The sequence below is a fragment of the Triticum aestivum genome, chromosome 1D (assembly GCF_018294505.1).
Source record: "Triticum aestivum cultivar Chinese Spring chromosome 1D, IWGSC CS RefSeq v2.1, whole genome shotgun sequence".
Lineage (NCBI taxonomy): Eukaryota > Viridiplantae > Streptophyta > Magnoliopsida > Poales > Poaceae > Triticum > Triticum aestivum.
The window spans coordinates 109,961,085-109,976,878 of NC_057796.1; the positions used below are offsets into that span (position 1 = coordinate 109,961,085).

The 15,794-nt window shown below is 44.9% G+C and overlaps 2 protein-coding genes across 5 annotated transcripts; both read left to right on the forward strand.

Annotated features, from left to right (window-relative positions):
- The first annotated feature begins 1,426 nt into the window (after positions 1–1,426).
- Positions 1,427–8,930, forward strand: LOC123180621 (arginine--tRNA ligase, cytoplasmic). 4 transcript variants are annotated; one of them, XM_044592698.1, is made up of 18 exons: positions 1,427–1,661; positions 2,238–2,356; positions 2,451–2,584; positions 2,697–2,772; positions 2,914–3,015; positions 3,110–3,325; positions 4,188–4,268; positions 4,395–4,478; positions 4,556–4,660; positions 5,379–5,557; positions 5,726–5,810; positions 5,935–6,136; positions 6,206–6,275; positions 6,392–6,461; positions 6,682–6,771; positions 6,878–6,946; positions 8,307–8,405; positions 8,542–8,930. In XM_044592698.1, the coding sequence occupies exons 1-18, from the start codon at positions 1,562–1,564 to the stop codon at positions 8,650–8,652; spliced, it is 1,992 nt and encodes a 663-aa protein (XP_044448633.1). In that variant the 5' UTR covers positions 1,427–1,561; the 3' UTR covers positions 8,653–8,930. The 4 variants fall into 4 exon arrangements, with proteins under 4 accessions (XP_044448633.1, XP_044448634.1, XP_044448635.1 ...); XM_044592699.1 differs by having other exon boundaries at positions 2,460–2,584; XM_044592700.1 differs by having other exon boundaries at positions 1,481–1,661; positions 2,234–2,356.
- A 2,691-nt stretch (positions 8,931–11,621) lies between these two features.
- LOC123180623 (protein REVEILLE 6) lies at positions 11,622–12,936 on the forward strand. The gene is made up of 3 exons (XM_044592702.1): positions 11,622–11,906; positions 12,018–12,483; positions 12,586–12,936. The coding sequence occupies exons 1-3, from the start codon at positions 11,752–11,754 to the stop codon at positions 12,628–12,630; spliced, it is 666 nt and encodes a 221-aa protein (XP_044448637.1). The 5' UTR covers positions 11,622–11,751; the 3' UTR covers positions 12,631–12,936.
- The last annotated feature ends 2,858 nt before the right edge of the window (positions 12,937–15,794 follow it).

The window sequence follows — 15,794 nt, forward strand, 5'->3', positions numbered from 1 at the left end:
GCGTAATTGAGATTAAAAATCCTAGTACTCATACTTAAAAGGTAGTATGCATCCCTAGTTGGTGCAGAGGCCGAAGAAGTGAAATTCTCCCCCAATTTTATAAGAACAACCAAGGCTGCCCCCCGTGTCGCCCCCCCGCTAGGGCGACGCCCAAAAACCTAGCCGTCGTTGGCGCACACTCCCTTCTCCCCCCCTCCGCCACCGCCGGGGGACGCCAGCGGCCTAAGCCCGGGGGCCGACGGCGGTGGCGGAGGACATCGCCTCTGCCCCGCGTCTCTAGGGTTGTGCGGGCCCCCGAATCGTATGGAGGCGCACCCTATCCGATCGACACGATGGTGATGGCTGCAACGCGGCGGCGTCGGAGGCGGCGCGGGCTGCGGGTGTGGCAGCCAGCCATGTTTGGGCGGCGGCGGCACACCATCTGCCTTTGGATTGGCGGCGGCATGGAGGGTCTGGTGGTCGCGTCGGCGGCACCTCCGGTCATCTCTTTCGCTAGAGGTGGCCGGCCTACGGCTGGGTGTCGGATCTTGAGATTCGTCATCTAGTTCCGGCTACGAGTCAGGGAGACATAATTGCCGATGAAAACCGAGTTGTTGGCGGGTGACGGCGGCGTTTTGCGCCGTTACCTTGATGAGGCATCGTTGTGTAAATGTTGTCAACCCACTCATGCTGCTTCGGGGGAAACCCTAGGATCTGGTCTTTTAGATCGGACGATGGCGGTACTACGATGCCGTTTCTCTCATGTGAGTATCGTTTGTGGAGCAGCGCTGGAAGACAGAGGCAAGAGGTGGAGCGGCTTCGTCTTGTACGGAGCTTCGGTGGAGCTGTCAAGTCATGCCTGACCGACAGGTGCTATGCTGAGTCATGCCTAATTGGCAGGTGCTATGCACGACGGATCTTCCAGAGTCTTCGCGTCTGGACGGACGAGCGCAGGGCGGTGGTGCCGTTGGGCGCCATGGTGGCGTCGACGGATGTTCGGACTGGCAACAATGATGTGGATCTCTCTTCTGAATATGGGTCAATGGTCCGATGATGACGGCGGTTCCTAAAAACGTGTGCATGTGGTGTGCGCTTTAGGTAGGCTGCACCGGCTGTTGGTCCCGATACGTTATGTGGATGAATCGATGAAGATACCGGTTTTAGATATGGAGAGTGAGAGCATTCCATATTATCGAGTTTGTAGGTGTGATTGGTGGCTTCGGGTGAATTGATACATGTTTTTTCAGACCTTTATGAAATAATTAATAAAGATGGCTACATGCATTAATTGATGTAGAAGCAGTAGGTTTAACCTCTTTTCTAAAAAAATACGACGTCAGATTTTTAGAAATCTGTTAAAAAATCTTAACCTGTTTGGCATATCCACACATAATAAGCCCCAAAGACTTGAAATTTATAAAAGTAAAAACTAAGCAAATTTCGAGCGGAAACTGTGTTTGGCTCCATATCCACGCCCAAAGAGGTCGAGACTTGACGGGCCCGATAAGGCGCAGCGAAAACCCTCGCCTAGCCTTTCCCTGCACGCGGCGTGGGAGCGTATTTATTCGCGAACGAGGTCGAGATGCGGGCACTCGCGGCCGCAGCAGCAACTGCAGTAGTGGCGGCGCCTACCCCCGCGCGACTCCTCCTCGTCTCCGCCCGCCGCGCTGCTCCGCGATTCGGTGAGTCCTCGCTTCTCCCGCGACTTCTTCTCCTCCTCCCCCAACCCCATCCGGTTCCACCCCGCTCCGGCCGTTCATAGCGCCGCGCGGTCCCCGCGTCGCCCGGAGTTGCGAGGTCTGATTTGGCAGCAGAAATCCGAGGGGTCATGGGTTTGAGTTTGGTGCGGTTTTTGGTTTAGGGTCCGCGCCTGCGAGCTCCGAAGGTTTACAGGGAATGGCGGATTGTCTAGTGGACCTTTTGCGGGGTTTAGAATGTACGGTGCTTGAGATGCTTGATTTGAATTTAGTTTCCCATGGTTCCGGTTTATAGCACTCTAAAGTAAATTTGTTGTGCACGAATCTGCTGGTCGGCGTATTGGGGTCATGCGAACTTACCCCACAGCTTTTGGAATTGGGGATGAAAAAGGCTGTGGTTCATTCTGCACTCCGCTCAAGTTAACCTATGACATGCTAGGTTTAAATTGTAGCTTGGTGGGATTCGTGGCTGACGATATAACAAGTTTCACTTCATAGTTCTTTCTTTTTGGGGCCTAATTTCGGCCTTCTTGCTTATCTTTGTGCTGCCTATCTAGCTAGGTCATTGTAGAGCATCTCCCTTCGCAAGGTTACCGAGGAGCGCCTGCTACGCTTCCACCACCATGGGAGACGAGACCTCCACTTCTGCCTCAGGCTCGGCCCAGGAACCTGCAGCACCGGTGAGTATTGGATTGCTGGTTCTGGAGATGATTGTGTTGTGTGTTTGTTAGCCCGTATCTACTTAATTGAGATGGTGATGACCCAAACTGCCAGGCTCTGCAGGGAGCTGGGAGTGTCAAGCAGCAGATCTCCAATTTGGTGGCCCTGTCACTCCGTGCGACAGTGCCTGAAGTGGATGTAGAACCGATAGTTGAAGTTTGCACGGGAAAGTTTGGTGACTACCAGTGGTATGTCCCCTATGTGTCTGTTTTATTTGATGATCTGGACATGTGCGACTCCTGTTCATGTTAGCATCCCATCAATGTGCTCATCAAGAAACTTTATCTAAACCGTATGCAGCAACAATGCAATGGGATTGTGGTCAAAAGTAAAGGGATCCGGGACAAGCTTCAAAAACCCCAATGCAATCGGACAGGTTAGAACGACCCTAACTCTCTGGATGCTGGTGGTTTACTTCAAGATCTCATGGAGTAGGAGGGTTCTTTCGTAGGTGCCACTACCATTATTTCCTTGTTTATTCATTTCAACCTTTTCATACGTGCTGATTTTTTCACAGGCGATTGCTAAGAACCTGCCTGCCTGTGACGTAATTGAATCAGCCTCTGTTGCTGGTCCTGGTTTTGTGAATATTGTCTTATCCAAGAGCTGGGTTGCTAAGGTCTGCCTGAGATTGTTTTACCTGCAAGCTTTGCATGCATTCATTGATACTACAATTCCTTTATGCTAAGCACCAATGAACTACATTGTTGCAGAGAATACAAGATATGCTTGTGAATGGTATCAAAACTTGGGCACCAATTCTGCCAGTTAAGAGGGTAGTACTTGATTTCTCATCTCCTAATATTGCAAAGGAAATGCATGTTGGGCATCTAAGGTCAACAATCATCGGAGACACCTTAGCACGCATGTTTGAATTCTCAAATGTTGAAGTTCTCCGATGCAATCATGTGGGGGACTGGGGTACACAGGTAATAGATTTGGTGCTATGACCTTTAGGTACTTTGTTAGTACTTGCTTTTTTTCTGGTGAAAAATACGGGTACAAACATATGACCCCTTAATCTGTTGAACCCTTTTGGTTCATATATAATGTTGTTATACACATAAATTCATCCTTATTTTTTCCTGGGTGAGGTTATGATTTTTGGGCCTGCATCCATTTCCAGTTTCATGTACCTTTGACACATTGATGCATTAAAATGTTCATTTGGTGCGGTTCTTCTGTGCCACCAAATATTTGACAGGTTCTGTTGGTGGTGTTTTCCATGAGATCTACTTACTACCTATTACACTATGATGTACTCTATTCATTGCTGCAATGTGCACCACTTTCTGTACTTTGGTAGTTTGATAAACTAGAGCTTGTTTCCACTTCACAATCTAATTTGATTTAATTTATCTATCCAAATGTTACCGTGTTTTCCTTAGCTCTTCGATTGCTCTTTGATTACATTTGATAACCTTGTAATTATTAGATGTACCATTAATATCTAAGCTTTCTTATCTACTACCTCCGTCCAGAATTAGTTGACGCTCAAGCGGATGTATCTAGCACTGAAATACGTCTAGATACATCCGTTTGAGCGTCAACTAATTCTGGACGGAGGGAGTATTTTGTAATATACTCACAGTTGAAATTGTACTTGATCGAACCATTTTGTGTCGTGCTGGAGAAATTGGAGTCTTGGTATATTGCATTGGCAGAGATATCTACTTCTGCTTGTTCTCTAGGCACTAGTAACTGTAAAATTTGCTTGCTTATATGGAGGCCTTCTAAGTTGAACGAATTTCTGCTTCGTGTACTAAACCATGTTGGTCTTTGTTCATGCAGTTTGGAATGCTCATAGAATTTCTATTTGAAAAGTTTCCGAATTGGGAGGAACTTGGCAGCCAGGCTATTGGTGACCTTCAGGTAAGGTGTTGTTCCATGCATTGTGCTTATATTGCCAAAGTCAAAAGAAGTGCTTATTTTACATTGTGTTAGAATTTCTGATTCATTAAACAAATAGTCATATATTAATTTGGTTATTTGCTGCAGGTTTTCTATAAAGCATCCAAACAAAGATTTGATGAAGATGCAGAATTTAAAGATAGGGCCCAACAAGCTGTTGTTCGGTTACAGGTAAGTTCACCTTCTTGCATGTGGAGTCTGGGAAGAGTGTTTTTTTTTCTTCTAACCTCAGCAATAACACATTGTAGGGAGGGGAGGAGAAGTATCGTGCTGCTTGGAAAAAGATATGTGAAATCAGCAGGAACGAATTTGACCAGGTTTACAAGCTCTTAGATGTACAACTTGAAGAAAAGGTAATGTTGCTTTTTTTACTGATCTATAAAGTTTGCTCAATAAAGTATCGATGGAATGTAGCTGCAACCTGATTGTTTTAATGTTGAAATCAACGCATCTGTTTCTTGAATGTTTGCCCTCATAATATCCTTACTTGTTGTATGCAAATTGCAACATGAACTATTGTACTTTCTTGAACTGAAACTTGTGCAATGTTTGTTGATTAGCAGTTTTGCTCAAAGGTGTTTATTTTCTTTCTCCCACTTGAATCATAATGAAGAACATGCTGGTAGTCAAATATTGAATCTTAGTTTACTCACCCTGGCATATTTTCTCATTGTGATAGAATCCTCGCAGGTCCAAAATTTACAATTCCTGCCAAGTATTACAATCTGGCTTCATTTATTTGTTGTTATGGATCCTTTTAATTTAGAAATTTAAATAAACCCCTGTCTTTTTTGGCCAATTTCTTCCGCTTATCATATTGCCAGCCAATATTTCTTGAGATATTTTCAAGACTTAAGAAATCCCTTTTTGTTGTGTATTTGTTGATGCCATTTGCAACACTTTATACTTTACTTTATCATCCAAAATCATTCTGATCAAAGCATCTGTGTCCCTTTGTGTTCAATCGCTTGAATGTTTATATACATGCCGTCTGTCTCTTCCCTGGAAGCAACCAAAAGGTTGATTTATGTTGAATCGGAGAGAAACGAAGTTAATCTGCTCACTTTTCAGGGGGAGAGCTTTTATAATCCCTATATTCCGCAAGTCTTGGAGAAATTGAGTAGCCAAGGTTTGATCGAGGAAAGTGAGGGTGCTCGTGTAATATTCATTCAAGGTCATCAAATTCCTTTGATAGTGGTTAAAAGAGATGGTGGCTTCAACTATGCCTCGACAGACTTGGCTGCTCTTTGGTTTGTAGCTAAATAATACATGTTTTTTCCTTCATATCTTTCTGAGTGCCTATTTAGCTCTTTTCTGTAGAAGCAAAGTGGATATATTTTCATAGTTGATGCAGTCTAGTTTGTGCAGTGATGGATTCTATGAACTTACACCTTTTCTTGGTCCTTGCTTTTATGAAGGTACCGGCTTAATGTTGAGAAGGCGGAATGGATAATATATGTAACAGATGTTGGTCAGCAGCAGCATTTTGATATGTTTTTCAAGGCATGTACAAAGTGCCATTTATTTTTACCAGAGATGCTAGTAATTCTTCAGATCAAGAGAACCATTTTTATCTTCATTCCATAATCTGCATGGGATTTCGTTTTACATATTGTTTTTGTCTCAGGCTGCCAGGATGGCTGGTTGGCTTCCAGATCCAAAGGAAAAGAAGTTCCCAAAAACGAGTCATGTTGGGTTTGGCCTTGTTCTTGGAGCAGATGGCAAGCGCTTCCGAACTCGTAGTACTGAGGTTGTTCGGTTGGGAGACCTACTTGATGAGGCTAAATCTCGAAGTAAATCAGAACTTCTCCAGCGTCTTACTGAAAATGGTAAGCAGTACGCTTATACAACTTCGTTTTGTTTTCTTAATAGTCTTATATGATCATGGTTTTGTTCAGGTAAAATTGTTGACTGGACTGATGAGGAACTAGAGCAAACTTCAAAGGCAGTAGGATATGGAGCTGTCAAGTATGTACCAGTTTTTCTTCTTTTATGAGGACAAACTTGTTGGACTGAAGTTAAATAATTAAACGTTTTTAATCCTAAATCGATTTGTATACTCATGTTTTCTATCTTCAATGCAGGTATGCGGATCTGAAGAACAACCGACTGACTAATTACACGTTCAGCTTTGATCAGATGCTAAGTGACAAGGTATTTTCAAACTCCACCGTTTTGTGGACGGATCAATGGCTTTACTCTATGGCTCTATGCTCTGCACCAAGTCTTGTACTGTATTTATTTTGTGTGTTTCTGTTGCTGGCATTACTGTATCGTCTTTCTTTTGCATGAACCGAACTTTTATTCTGACCTCATCATCTTTTTGCTCACTCTCCCTAATTTTTATTTACATCCTTATTCCCTTTGTGAACAGGGAAATACCGCTGTCTATCTTCAGTATGCTCATGCTCGTATCTGCTCCATTATTCGAAAATCCAACATGGATGTAGAAGAGCTAAAAGTGGTAAACACTTGTTAGCTTTTCGTGTTTATGCTGTCAATTATATAAATCACCATGAAATTCTTTCGGCCATTGGAAATGGATTAAATTGTTGACTTTTTGTTCTCAGAGTGGGAACATTTCTCTTGCCCATCCAGATGAGCGTGTCTTGGGACTGTATCTTATCCGTTATGCAGAGGTATGCTTGTCGCGGCAACTAAATCTATTTATTTGATCCAGCGCCACAACTGTAGTCTGGTAATATTGTTGAACTGTGAGCAGGCACAGTGATTAGTAAACATTTGATTGTGCTATTTTTTTTGAGGAATTTTGATCTAGTTGTTTTGGGCTCAAATAAAGTGTGTTGCACACAATGTGATCAATACATTTTACTTCAACCCCTTTTGCCCTAGGCCATGAGAAGGTAGTTTGCTGTATCATATGACTGAAGTGCCAATTATGTGTAGACGCATGGGCAACTGTTTGGATGACTTGGCTGTGAGTGAACAAAAAGTTGTACATCTTCTTTTCTCCCCTTATTTTTTGTCCTTTCTCCCATTCCTGATGGACCCCTCCCAGGCTAGGTCTCTGCCATAGTTTTAAAAACGGGACTGGGTAGTGAACTGGTCAAAGCCGGTTTGCCCGTCTAACCACTGGCTTAACCAGTTCGATGTGGTTATATTCTGTAGATTCTTAAGTACTCCCTCCGTATCAAACAGTGTCAAAAAACGTCTTATATTTTGATACAGAGGGAGTATGTTTGAAGGAAGTCTGACTTGATATGCGTTAGGAAACTGGTTTTTATAGATAATACTCCCTCCGTCCCATAATATAAGAGCGTTTTTGACACTAGTGTAGTGTCAAAAACACTCTTGTATTATGGGACAGAGGGAGTACTTGCCAAATTCGACATGAAATCAGAACAACTCGGTTTATGGCCCATTGTGCTCTTGTGGGGTGGTTTTAGTAGGAGGTCATGAGTTAGAATCAAGGAGAAATACTAGGCTCCTCGCACTGGCATGGTGTCTGCCATGTAAAGCTGTAAATCCCCTTGAGCTCCACGTTTGCCTACCTCCCCATTCCTGTCCGTGCTAAAAAATTACTCCCTCCGTTCCTAAATATAAGTCCTTCAAAGATTTCAATACGGACTACATATGGAGCAAAATGAGTAAATCTACGCTCTAAAATGTGTCTATATACATCCGTATGTAGTCTGTGTTGAAATCTCTAAAAGGACTTATATTTAGAAATGGAGGGAGTAGATTGGTGGTTAAGTGGCGACTGAGCCACGTGCGCTGGTGAAGGCATCTATGATAAGGATGGTACTGTCTGCACGATGCGCCTCCACATCAAGTGCGTAGAGTGCCGCACCAAGTATGTTGCTCGCTGGTGTGCGGCTTGTCCTGACCAGTCACCTAGTAAAGCATTGTGGCACTTCTATTTTCAAGTTATTCCTGTATGTTACTATGCATCAACAACTAATACCATTAATGAGTATGGCTTAATTAAGTGTGATCTTGTCCTCTTGTATTGATTTGTTACGTGCTTCTATCTGTCAGATTGTTGAAGAGGCATGCACCAATCTCCTTCCCAGTGTTCTGTGTGAATACCTATACAACTTATCCGAAATGTTCACAAGGTTCTACACAAACTGCCAGGTATACTTCTATCTATTTCCATGGTTTAATTTATTCCAAGTGAAAAAATGGCAGCAGCTTCCACCTAGGTGCTAAAAGCGCCAGCCTCCCATTTTTTAGCACATGAGATGTAACCGTTATCTTTGTCAACACACAGGTTGTTGGGTCACCGGAGGAGCCAAGCCGGCTGCTGCTTTGCGAAGCGACGGCGGTCGTCATGAGACAATGCTTCCAGCTGCTTGGGATCACACCGGTTTACAAGCTGTGATTGGCCAGTGTCTGATCTTTTACATCATACATTTGTTTCCACACAAGCCCTTCTCCATGGTTACAGTTTTCGTCCTTGTAACCTATTACCTCAGCTCCGAAATATAGGTCGCTGGGGGAGTTCAGTTTATACTCCCCCAACGACATATATTTAGGTACGGGTTGGCACCACTAACATACTGTGAGTCTGATTGCCCCATTTGAGAATTGAAGCATCTGGTATTCTGGTTGAAACTACTATGTAGCAAAGGATAGTGGAAACATGTTTGTTTTTTGCCCTGTCCTTTTTGTGACTGCGCCCAACCAGGCTTTGATTGAGTTGAGCGCAACACGGGTTGTGTTGCAGCCCCCCATTAGCTCGGACGGGGCCAGTAGCGTGTCGATGCAGTGAGAAACAGAGGTTTCACAAGCATGGGTGTTGCTAAGCCCCCCTCCATGTCATCGTCTTTCATGACTTGCCGGGCTTTCCTGCAGAGACGCCTGACAGCTGACTACAGCGGCGCAGCACAGCTACTACCCCTGGCATGGCCTACGTGGGCAGTGGGTCAGCTGTCGCGTGGCGATGCTGCTACAAGAGACTGCCTCCATTCCATAATGTAGTGCACACACACTTTTTGAGATTTAAGTTTGATCATAAGTAGATCAATATAATACATAAATCAAGTTACCGAAAAATTATACCATTGGAAACTTTTTTTTTTTGAAACAGAGGCAAAAGACTTGCCTCATTCATTAATAAAGGAGGAGAGTTTTAGAGTACAAATTAGTGGCTCCACAACATAGCCCGTCCGTCAATAAAAGGAAAATAACAACTACTCTCTTGGCATGATAATGCTCAGGTGCCTAGCTCCTGCCCTGACCCAAAGTTTGGCTTCATCTTGGATTAGTTCTAGAATGTAGAAAGCAGTGGGATGGAAAGCAGCTCATGATTCGGTGGTTAACCAAAATTATACCATTGAAAACTTTTTTTGAATACGAATTCAATGATTCGGTGGGTTAACCAGCTCATGCTCCCAGATGGAAAGCAGTGGGATGTGCTGCTAATTAATCAAATTTTTCACCGGTTCGATGCGGAGGAAATTTGTAAACTGAGAATACCAGTAAATGTGGTGGAGGATACTATTGCTTGGCATTATGAGAAAACTGGCCGGTTTACTCAAGAGTGCTTACAAGCTTGCGGACTTGATAAAGAGAGATCATTGCGGCTGCTTCATCTTCCGAAGCCGAGGCTAGGGACAGAAGCATATGGGATATCATTTGGAAAGCAAAGATACCAGAGAAAATCAAGATCTTCGGCTGGCGCGTTGCGACCCAGTCACTAGCCACAAAGCATAATGCTTGTAAGAGGACTATCACCATTGATGGTGTATGTAACCTGTATGGATGTGAAGAAGAGGATGAATTCCATGCATGCACTAGAAGCATAGCTCTAAGATTTGCTATGAGGGCAGTTTGGGATCTCCCAAAAGAAGTAGAATTCAGATTCTCTTAAGAGGATTGGCTGCAAATCCCGTTGAGCTGGCAAAATGAGACCACAAGGAGAAGAATTCTACTCCTGTTCTGGCAGTGTTGAAACCTGAGAAATAATGCCATTCATGGAGATGGAAAAGATACGGTTCAAGGATCTGCAATGTTCCTGACCAATATGATGAGGATGTCACTATTGCACAGCGTCCAGCAGGAATAAACAACGAGAAAAATGTCTGTCAAGTTAGCCACCCAGCGGCATTTGTACCACAGGAGAGCAATTGACTGGCCCTGAGGTAGGATGGGTGAAACTGAATACTGATGCATCCTACTTGGACTTCTCAGGCGACAGTTGGGGGAGGCGCAGTGGCTAGGGACTCCTGCGGCTGGGTGCTCTTGTCTGCATGCTTGTCCACTGGCAAGTGCAGCTCCCCTACTGAGTCGGAAGCAGCTGCCGTGCTGGGTGGCCTATTGGAACTGGCCAAGATTTTCAGAGGGAAAGTGATTATTGAAACTGACAGCTCGTTTGTGGGATAGTTTCTGAAAAACACCAGGATGAACCATTCAGTTTGTTATCCATTGGTGGCGGATATTAGTCACACCCTGCGACTCTTCCGGAACCATAAAATCAGAGTTATCATCCAGAAGAGCTACTGTCTTGCGCACGAGTTTGCAGCGTTGTCCAGAACTTCTGGGAGTCAAGTTTTGATAGCTAGAGTTCCGGGCAACCTTGTCCGCCTGATGCAGTTTGACTGTAATCAAACCAGGGAGTAACTTACTCCTTGGATCTAAAAAAAAGAAAAAGAAAAAACAATACGAATTCAATGGTATCATTTTTATGATACATACTTTGCGTTTCATTGGTTAAATTTATGGTCAAACCTAAATCTCAAAAGCACGCACGCATTACATTGTGGAATGGAGGGAGTAGAAAAGTGGAGATCCAGATGACTCGCAACGACAAGATAGACGTCCCTGCCTCGGCAAGGAGGTGTTGCAACGCGAGCTGAACATGGATGTTGCAATTGCAAATGTGGGGCAGCTCCTTTGTCGATGCTGGTTAGCGAAGCAGCAGTCTTTTTTTCTGTTTGAACAACGAAGCAGCAGTCTTGACTCTTGAGTTGACGTGTGTGGTACCCGCGGTCGTGCGGCTATTTTTGTGATGCATCTGCTCTGTTGGGTTCCGCCTGCTGGGTTGCTTCGAGGCAACGAGCTGCTGTGTGCTCATGTTCGGCCTAGTTAGGCGCCCTCGGTCGGCGTAACCACGGCTGCCGAGCTGCGAGACAGGCATACCGGAAGGGAAGGCGAGCTGGAACCATCTAGGCCGTGTCCTTCTTTCGGACACGTGCGGCTAATCCCCGACGTGCCACATTGGGCACGTGTGTTCTTGCTGTGGCCTGGTCGAAAGACATGACGCATGCACGTGCCCCACGCCTCACACGGCTTGGGTTCTCGCCTGTCCGGTGCTCGACGGACCAGTACATATACGCGAGCGCTCCTGGCCACCTCGGTTCATCACACTTCACTGCAGTCCAAGGCCTCGGCTCTCGAGATACCCCTCACTGCGGCTTCTGCTAGTGAAAAGAGAGATTCTCAGCGCCCCTCCTGAAAGAGAGATAGAAAGAAGAAGACGATGGCAACAATGGTGAGGGGCGCCAGGATGCCTGCTGCTGCACGGTCGTCGGCGGCGGGGAGGAACAAGAAGCTCCGGAAGCCGTACACGATCACGAGGCCGCGGGAGAGGTGGACCGACGAGGAGCACCAACGGTTCGTCCACGCCCTGCACATGTGAGTCGCCGTTCTCTCCCTCGATCAGCTGCTCTTTCCTCTCTGCCCGTACTTGGAGCTCTGAACTGACGAGAAGCTTTCCATTTTGTTTTCCTCTTGGCGGGACTGCAGATTCGGCCGTGACTGGAAGAGCATCGAGGCCTTGGTGGCGACCAAGACGAGCGTGCAGATCCGCAGCCACGCGCAGAAGCACTTTCTCAAGGCCCAGAAGCTCGGCCTCGGGTCGTGCCTGCCGCCGCCGCTTCACCCTCGCCGCGCCGCGGCCCTCCGCCAGCAGCCGCCGGCCCACCCTGACGCCGACATGCTGGCGCCGAGCATGGATTGGGCATGCGCCGCGCCTGGATCCCGCTGGCCGGACCTCGATGCGCCGGGCGCCGGAGAGTGTCCGTCCGCCGATGCCCTGGCCCTGCACCTGCAGGACGAAACCGTTCAGCTCCCACTGTCTCCCCACGACCCGCGCTTCGCTCTGGTCTACCGGTTCGTCGGCGACGTCTTCGCCGCCGACGCAGCTGTCCCGGTCGATGCGCAACTCCAGAGGCTTCAGCTGCAGGGCGTCGACCCCGTCGTCGTGGACACGGTGAGCACTTCACATGCACATTGCCATATTCTATCATCACCTCGCTGGCCCAATGTGTCCCATCTCCTCTAACTTATCCTTTCTCGTGCCTAATTTGAGCAGATCTTGGTGGTGCTAAGGAATCTGGAAGCGAACCTGTGTGCCTAGGACTCTGCGAACGGCATGGTTTCTTTCTTATCGTCAGAGAATCCGGAGCACGTTCGGTCACATGGATGGACGGACGGTTTTAGTTTCATGAAGTTAGTTAATTTTATGCAGAAAACTAATTGATGTGTAGAAAGAGAAACATGTTCATGTGAAAAAAGAGTTCGTTTGAATTAGCCTTATCCGCTCACTTAGGCTATGTACAGTGTTTGATACGATATGTTTTCTTATTCATAGGGTTTAAATAAGACTTCACTCTATTTCATAGGAGTACCATGCAGAGAAGATAAAAAAACATGTTATACGATAGATTATCTCTTGCATTATCTGCATCATCCTGACAATCATTCAATTGAACTTTTTTTGCGAATGATCAAAATTAAATTAAGAAACATGTGCTAAGGAAAATAAATCTCTTTTCACAAAAAATGGAAAAGAAATCTCGCACAATGGTTAAAAATGCAGTTTTGCTAAAGCACATCTAGATGTGCTCTAAGTATTGCACATCTAAATCCTATGTCATTGATTTTGTGCTAAGATTCATGCAAGCATTTTTTTTGTCTTTTTTTTTAAATTGATTGAGTCACTTAGATGTGCAATAACTAGAGCACATCTAGATGAGTCTTAAAAATGCCATTTTTCATATCAAGAGATCGTCTCTTCACTAAGCAACACCAATTTTTCTTTCTCTTCCAACTCAAACATTATGCAACTGTTTCGTCTCCTTTTTCGTCCCTAATCCTAGGTGGCTAGGGCAAACCTTCCCCCCCAGACTTCATCGGTGAGTCCGTGATTCACCTCCCCTCTGCTTGCTGCTCCGGCGGCTGGTGGCGGGAAGGAGAATGTCAGGGCCCTAACTGAAGAATTCGACACTTCAAACACTTCGCGAGTTAAGCACCAGCCCCATATTGGTTCAAGAGAATTCAAATGCATCTGCAAGATCTTCATCCGATGGCCAGGACACTCACTTACCGCTTCGCGCCAGGAGGAGCTTGTGTCCGACGTCTTCATCATGTCACTATTTACTTTCCGGTAAGGGAACTATTCATTTTCTTCTTTCTTTTTTTACCTCCGGTAAGTTGTAATGGCTTATAAGAAAGAGATCAGCCACGAGAAGGCAGCTAATCTGTAATAGGGTTGAACCCTAGGCCGTCGTGTTCTGGCTGGCTCTGTATAGCCCGCCTTCGCGGCACAAAACCTAATACAAATCCCCCAAGTTCTTCCCTCGAATTTGCTCTTGTGTGATTGGAGAAGTGCTTAAACCTTAGGCAGTAGTTCGGGCTTAATAAAGTGGTATCTAGAGCGATCGGTTCTTGGAGGCGCACGAGATCTGGAGGCGAGCAAGGTTGGGGTTTTCCCTGGTAAAATTCCTCCTTCGTCTAGATATCCGGCGGCGGTGCAGTTCGGGAGGTGCTGGTGGCATTAGACAGTTCAGGTGTTAGAAGTGGTCGGGTTATGGTTGTTGGAGAACATTTCTCCAGTCTAAAATCCCACCCACCCTCCCTTCTCGAGCACCAGGGCGGTGCGACGCAGGCGGCTGTGTTGGCGGATGTAGGACCAACCCACAAAGCTCGGGTTGCAGCTTTGGCTGTGGTAAAAATTCATCGCTTCAGTGTGTTTATTCTTGTTCTACTAATCAATGGGTGAAAAATCTCCCTGCTTGTGTAAACCCTTACTGATTGGATGGTGCAAGTCTCAGACATCATGGCTGATTTATAAATGGATTCTCTTCACTTGGATACAAGAACTTACAACATGATAGAGACAGTGACAGGAAGGAGTTTTAGGAGTTTCAGACAACTGTTCACAAAAAAATTCTCAGATGTCCAAAAAAGACATATATTCCAAAAAAATCTCCATAAAATTTTATCGTGTATGGACTTCGTTTGATATGAATTTTCTACGAAACAAAAAACATGCAAAAAATAGGAACTGACACTAGACACTGGATCAATATGTTAGTCTTAAAAATAATATAAATTTGTTGCCAAAAGTATGTGAAAGTTGTAAAATAATGGCAAGAAACAATAAAAAAATTATAGATACGACAGAGACGTATCAGCATCCCCAGACTTAATTCATGCTCGTCCTCCAGTAAGTAAATGATAAACAATTTTTTTTTGATGTGGAATGCTACCAAGCATAACTTTGATCAAATAATCTAATCATGGCGTGAATATTAGGATACGAGTGATTCACGGCAATAGTCTAACATTTGATATAAAGACATTAATACTCAGATATACCAACAAACAATCGTGCCCTTCAAAATAAAGAATGCTAAAGAACGCTATCCCTACAAAATCATATAGCTTTGCATGCTTAGTCTTTCCTAGCACCCCGGTGTTAAACCAAGCAATTGTATCATACCTTTTCAGGCACTTCGTCATTTTCAACTACACTCAATACATAAGTGTGGGCCATGGACTTACCACTTCGGGTGGAAACGAGAATGATGATGGGGATTTATGAGAAGACAAAAGTTGGAGAAAGTCTCGCATGAACTCGGTGGATCGTGAGGCAATGGAGAGGCCTTACAATCGATATTGATGCGAGGAGTAGCAATTGCCATGCAACAGATGCATCGAAGCTATAAGTGTATGAAAGCTCCCTGTGAAACTAAGTGGGTGTGCATCCAACTTGCTTGCTCATGAAGACCTCAAGCATTTGAGGTAGCTCGTCATCAGAATATACAAACCAAGTTCTATAATGTAAAATTCCCACTAGTAAATGAAAGTGACAACTCATGAAGACTCTCCATACGAAGAACATGGTACTACTTTGAAGCACAAGTGTGACAAAAGGATAGTAGCATGCCCCTTCTCTTTTTTTTTCTGTCATTTTTTCTTTTTTATGGGCTCATTTTTTGCCTCTTTTTTTCTTTTTTCTTTTTTAGAACAGTCTAATGGACCTCATCCCCACCTTTTCGAGGACTCATTAGTCTCCATCATTCTTTTCCTCACTGGGGCAATGCTCTAATAATGATGATCATCATACTTCTATTTACTTACAACTCGATAAACTAAAAACATCAGGGCGTGTCCTACCCACCCAGGGCATGCCTGCTACTTTTGAGCTATGTTGGGATTTTACCCAAAGAGGAGGGGAGATGTAATACAGTAGAGATAAGTATTTCCCTCAGTAAGAACCAAGGTTTATCGAGCCAA

Coding starts and splice junctions, on each gene's coding strand:
- LOC123180623 (XM_044592702.1), top strand. CDS start 11,752: ATGGCAACAATGGTGAGGGGCGCCAGGATGCCTGCTGCTGCACGGTCG. Junction 11,907..12,017: donor TTCGTCCACGCCCTGCACAT/GTGAGTCGCCGT, acceptor GCGGGACTGCAG/ATTCGGCCGTGACTGGAAGA. Junction 12,484..12,585: donor ACCCCGTCGTCGTGGACACG/GTGAGCACTTCA, acceptor TAATTTGAGCAG/ATCTTGGTGGTGCTAAGGAA.
- LOC123180621 (XM_044592698.1), top strand. CDS start 1,562: ATGCGGGCACTCGCGGCCGCAGCAGCAACTGCAGTAGTGGCGGCGCCT. Junction 3,326..4,187: donor TGGGGGACTGGGGTACACAG/GTAATAGATTTG, acceptor TTGTTCATGCAG/TTTGGAATGCTCATAGAATT. Junction 4,479..4,555: donor AAGCTGTTGTTCGGTTACAG/GTAAGTTCACCT, acceptor AACACATTGTAG/GGAGGGGAGGAGAAGTATCG.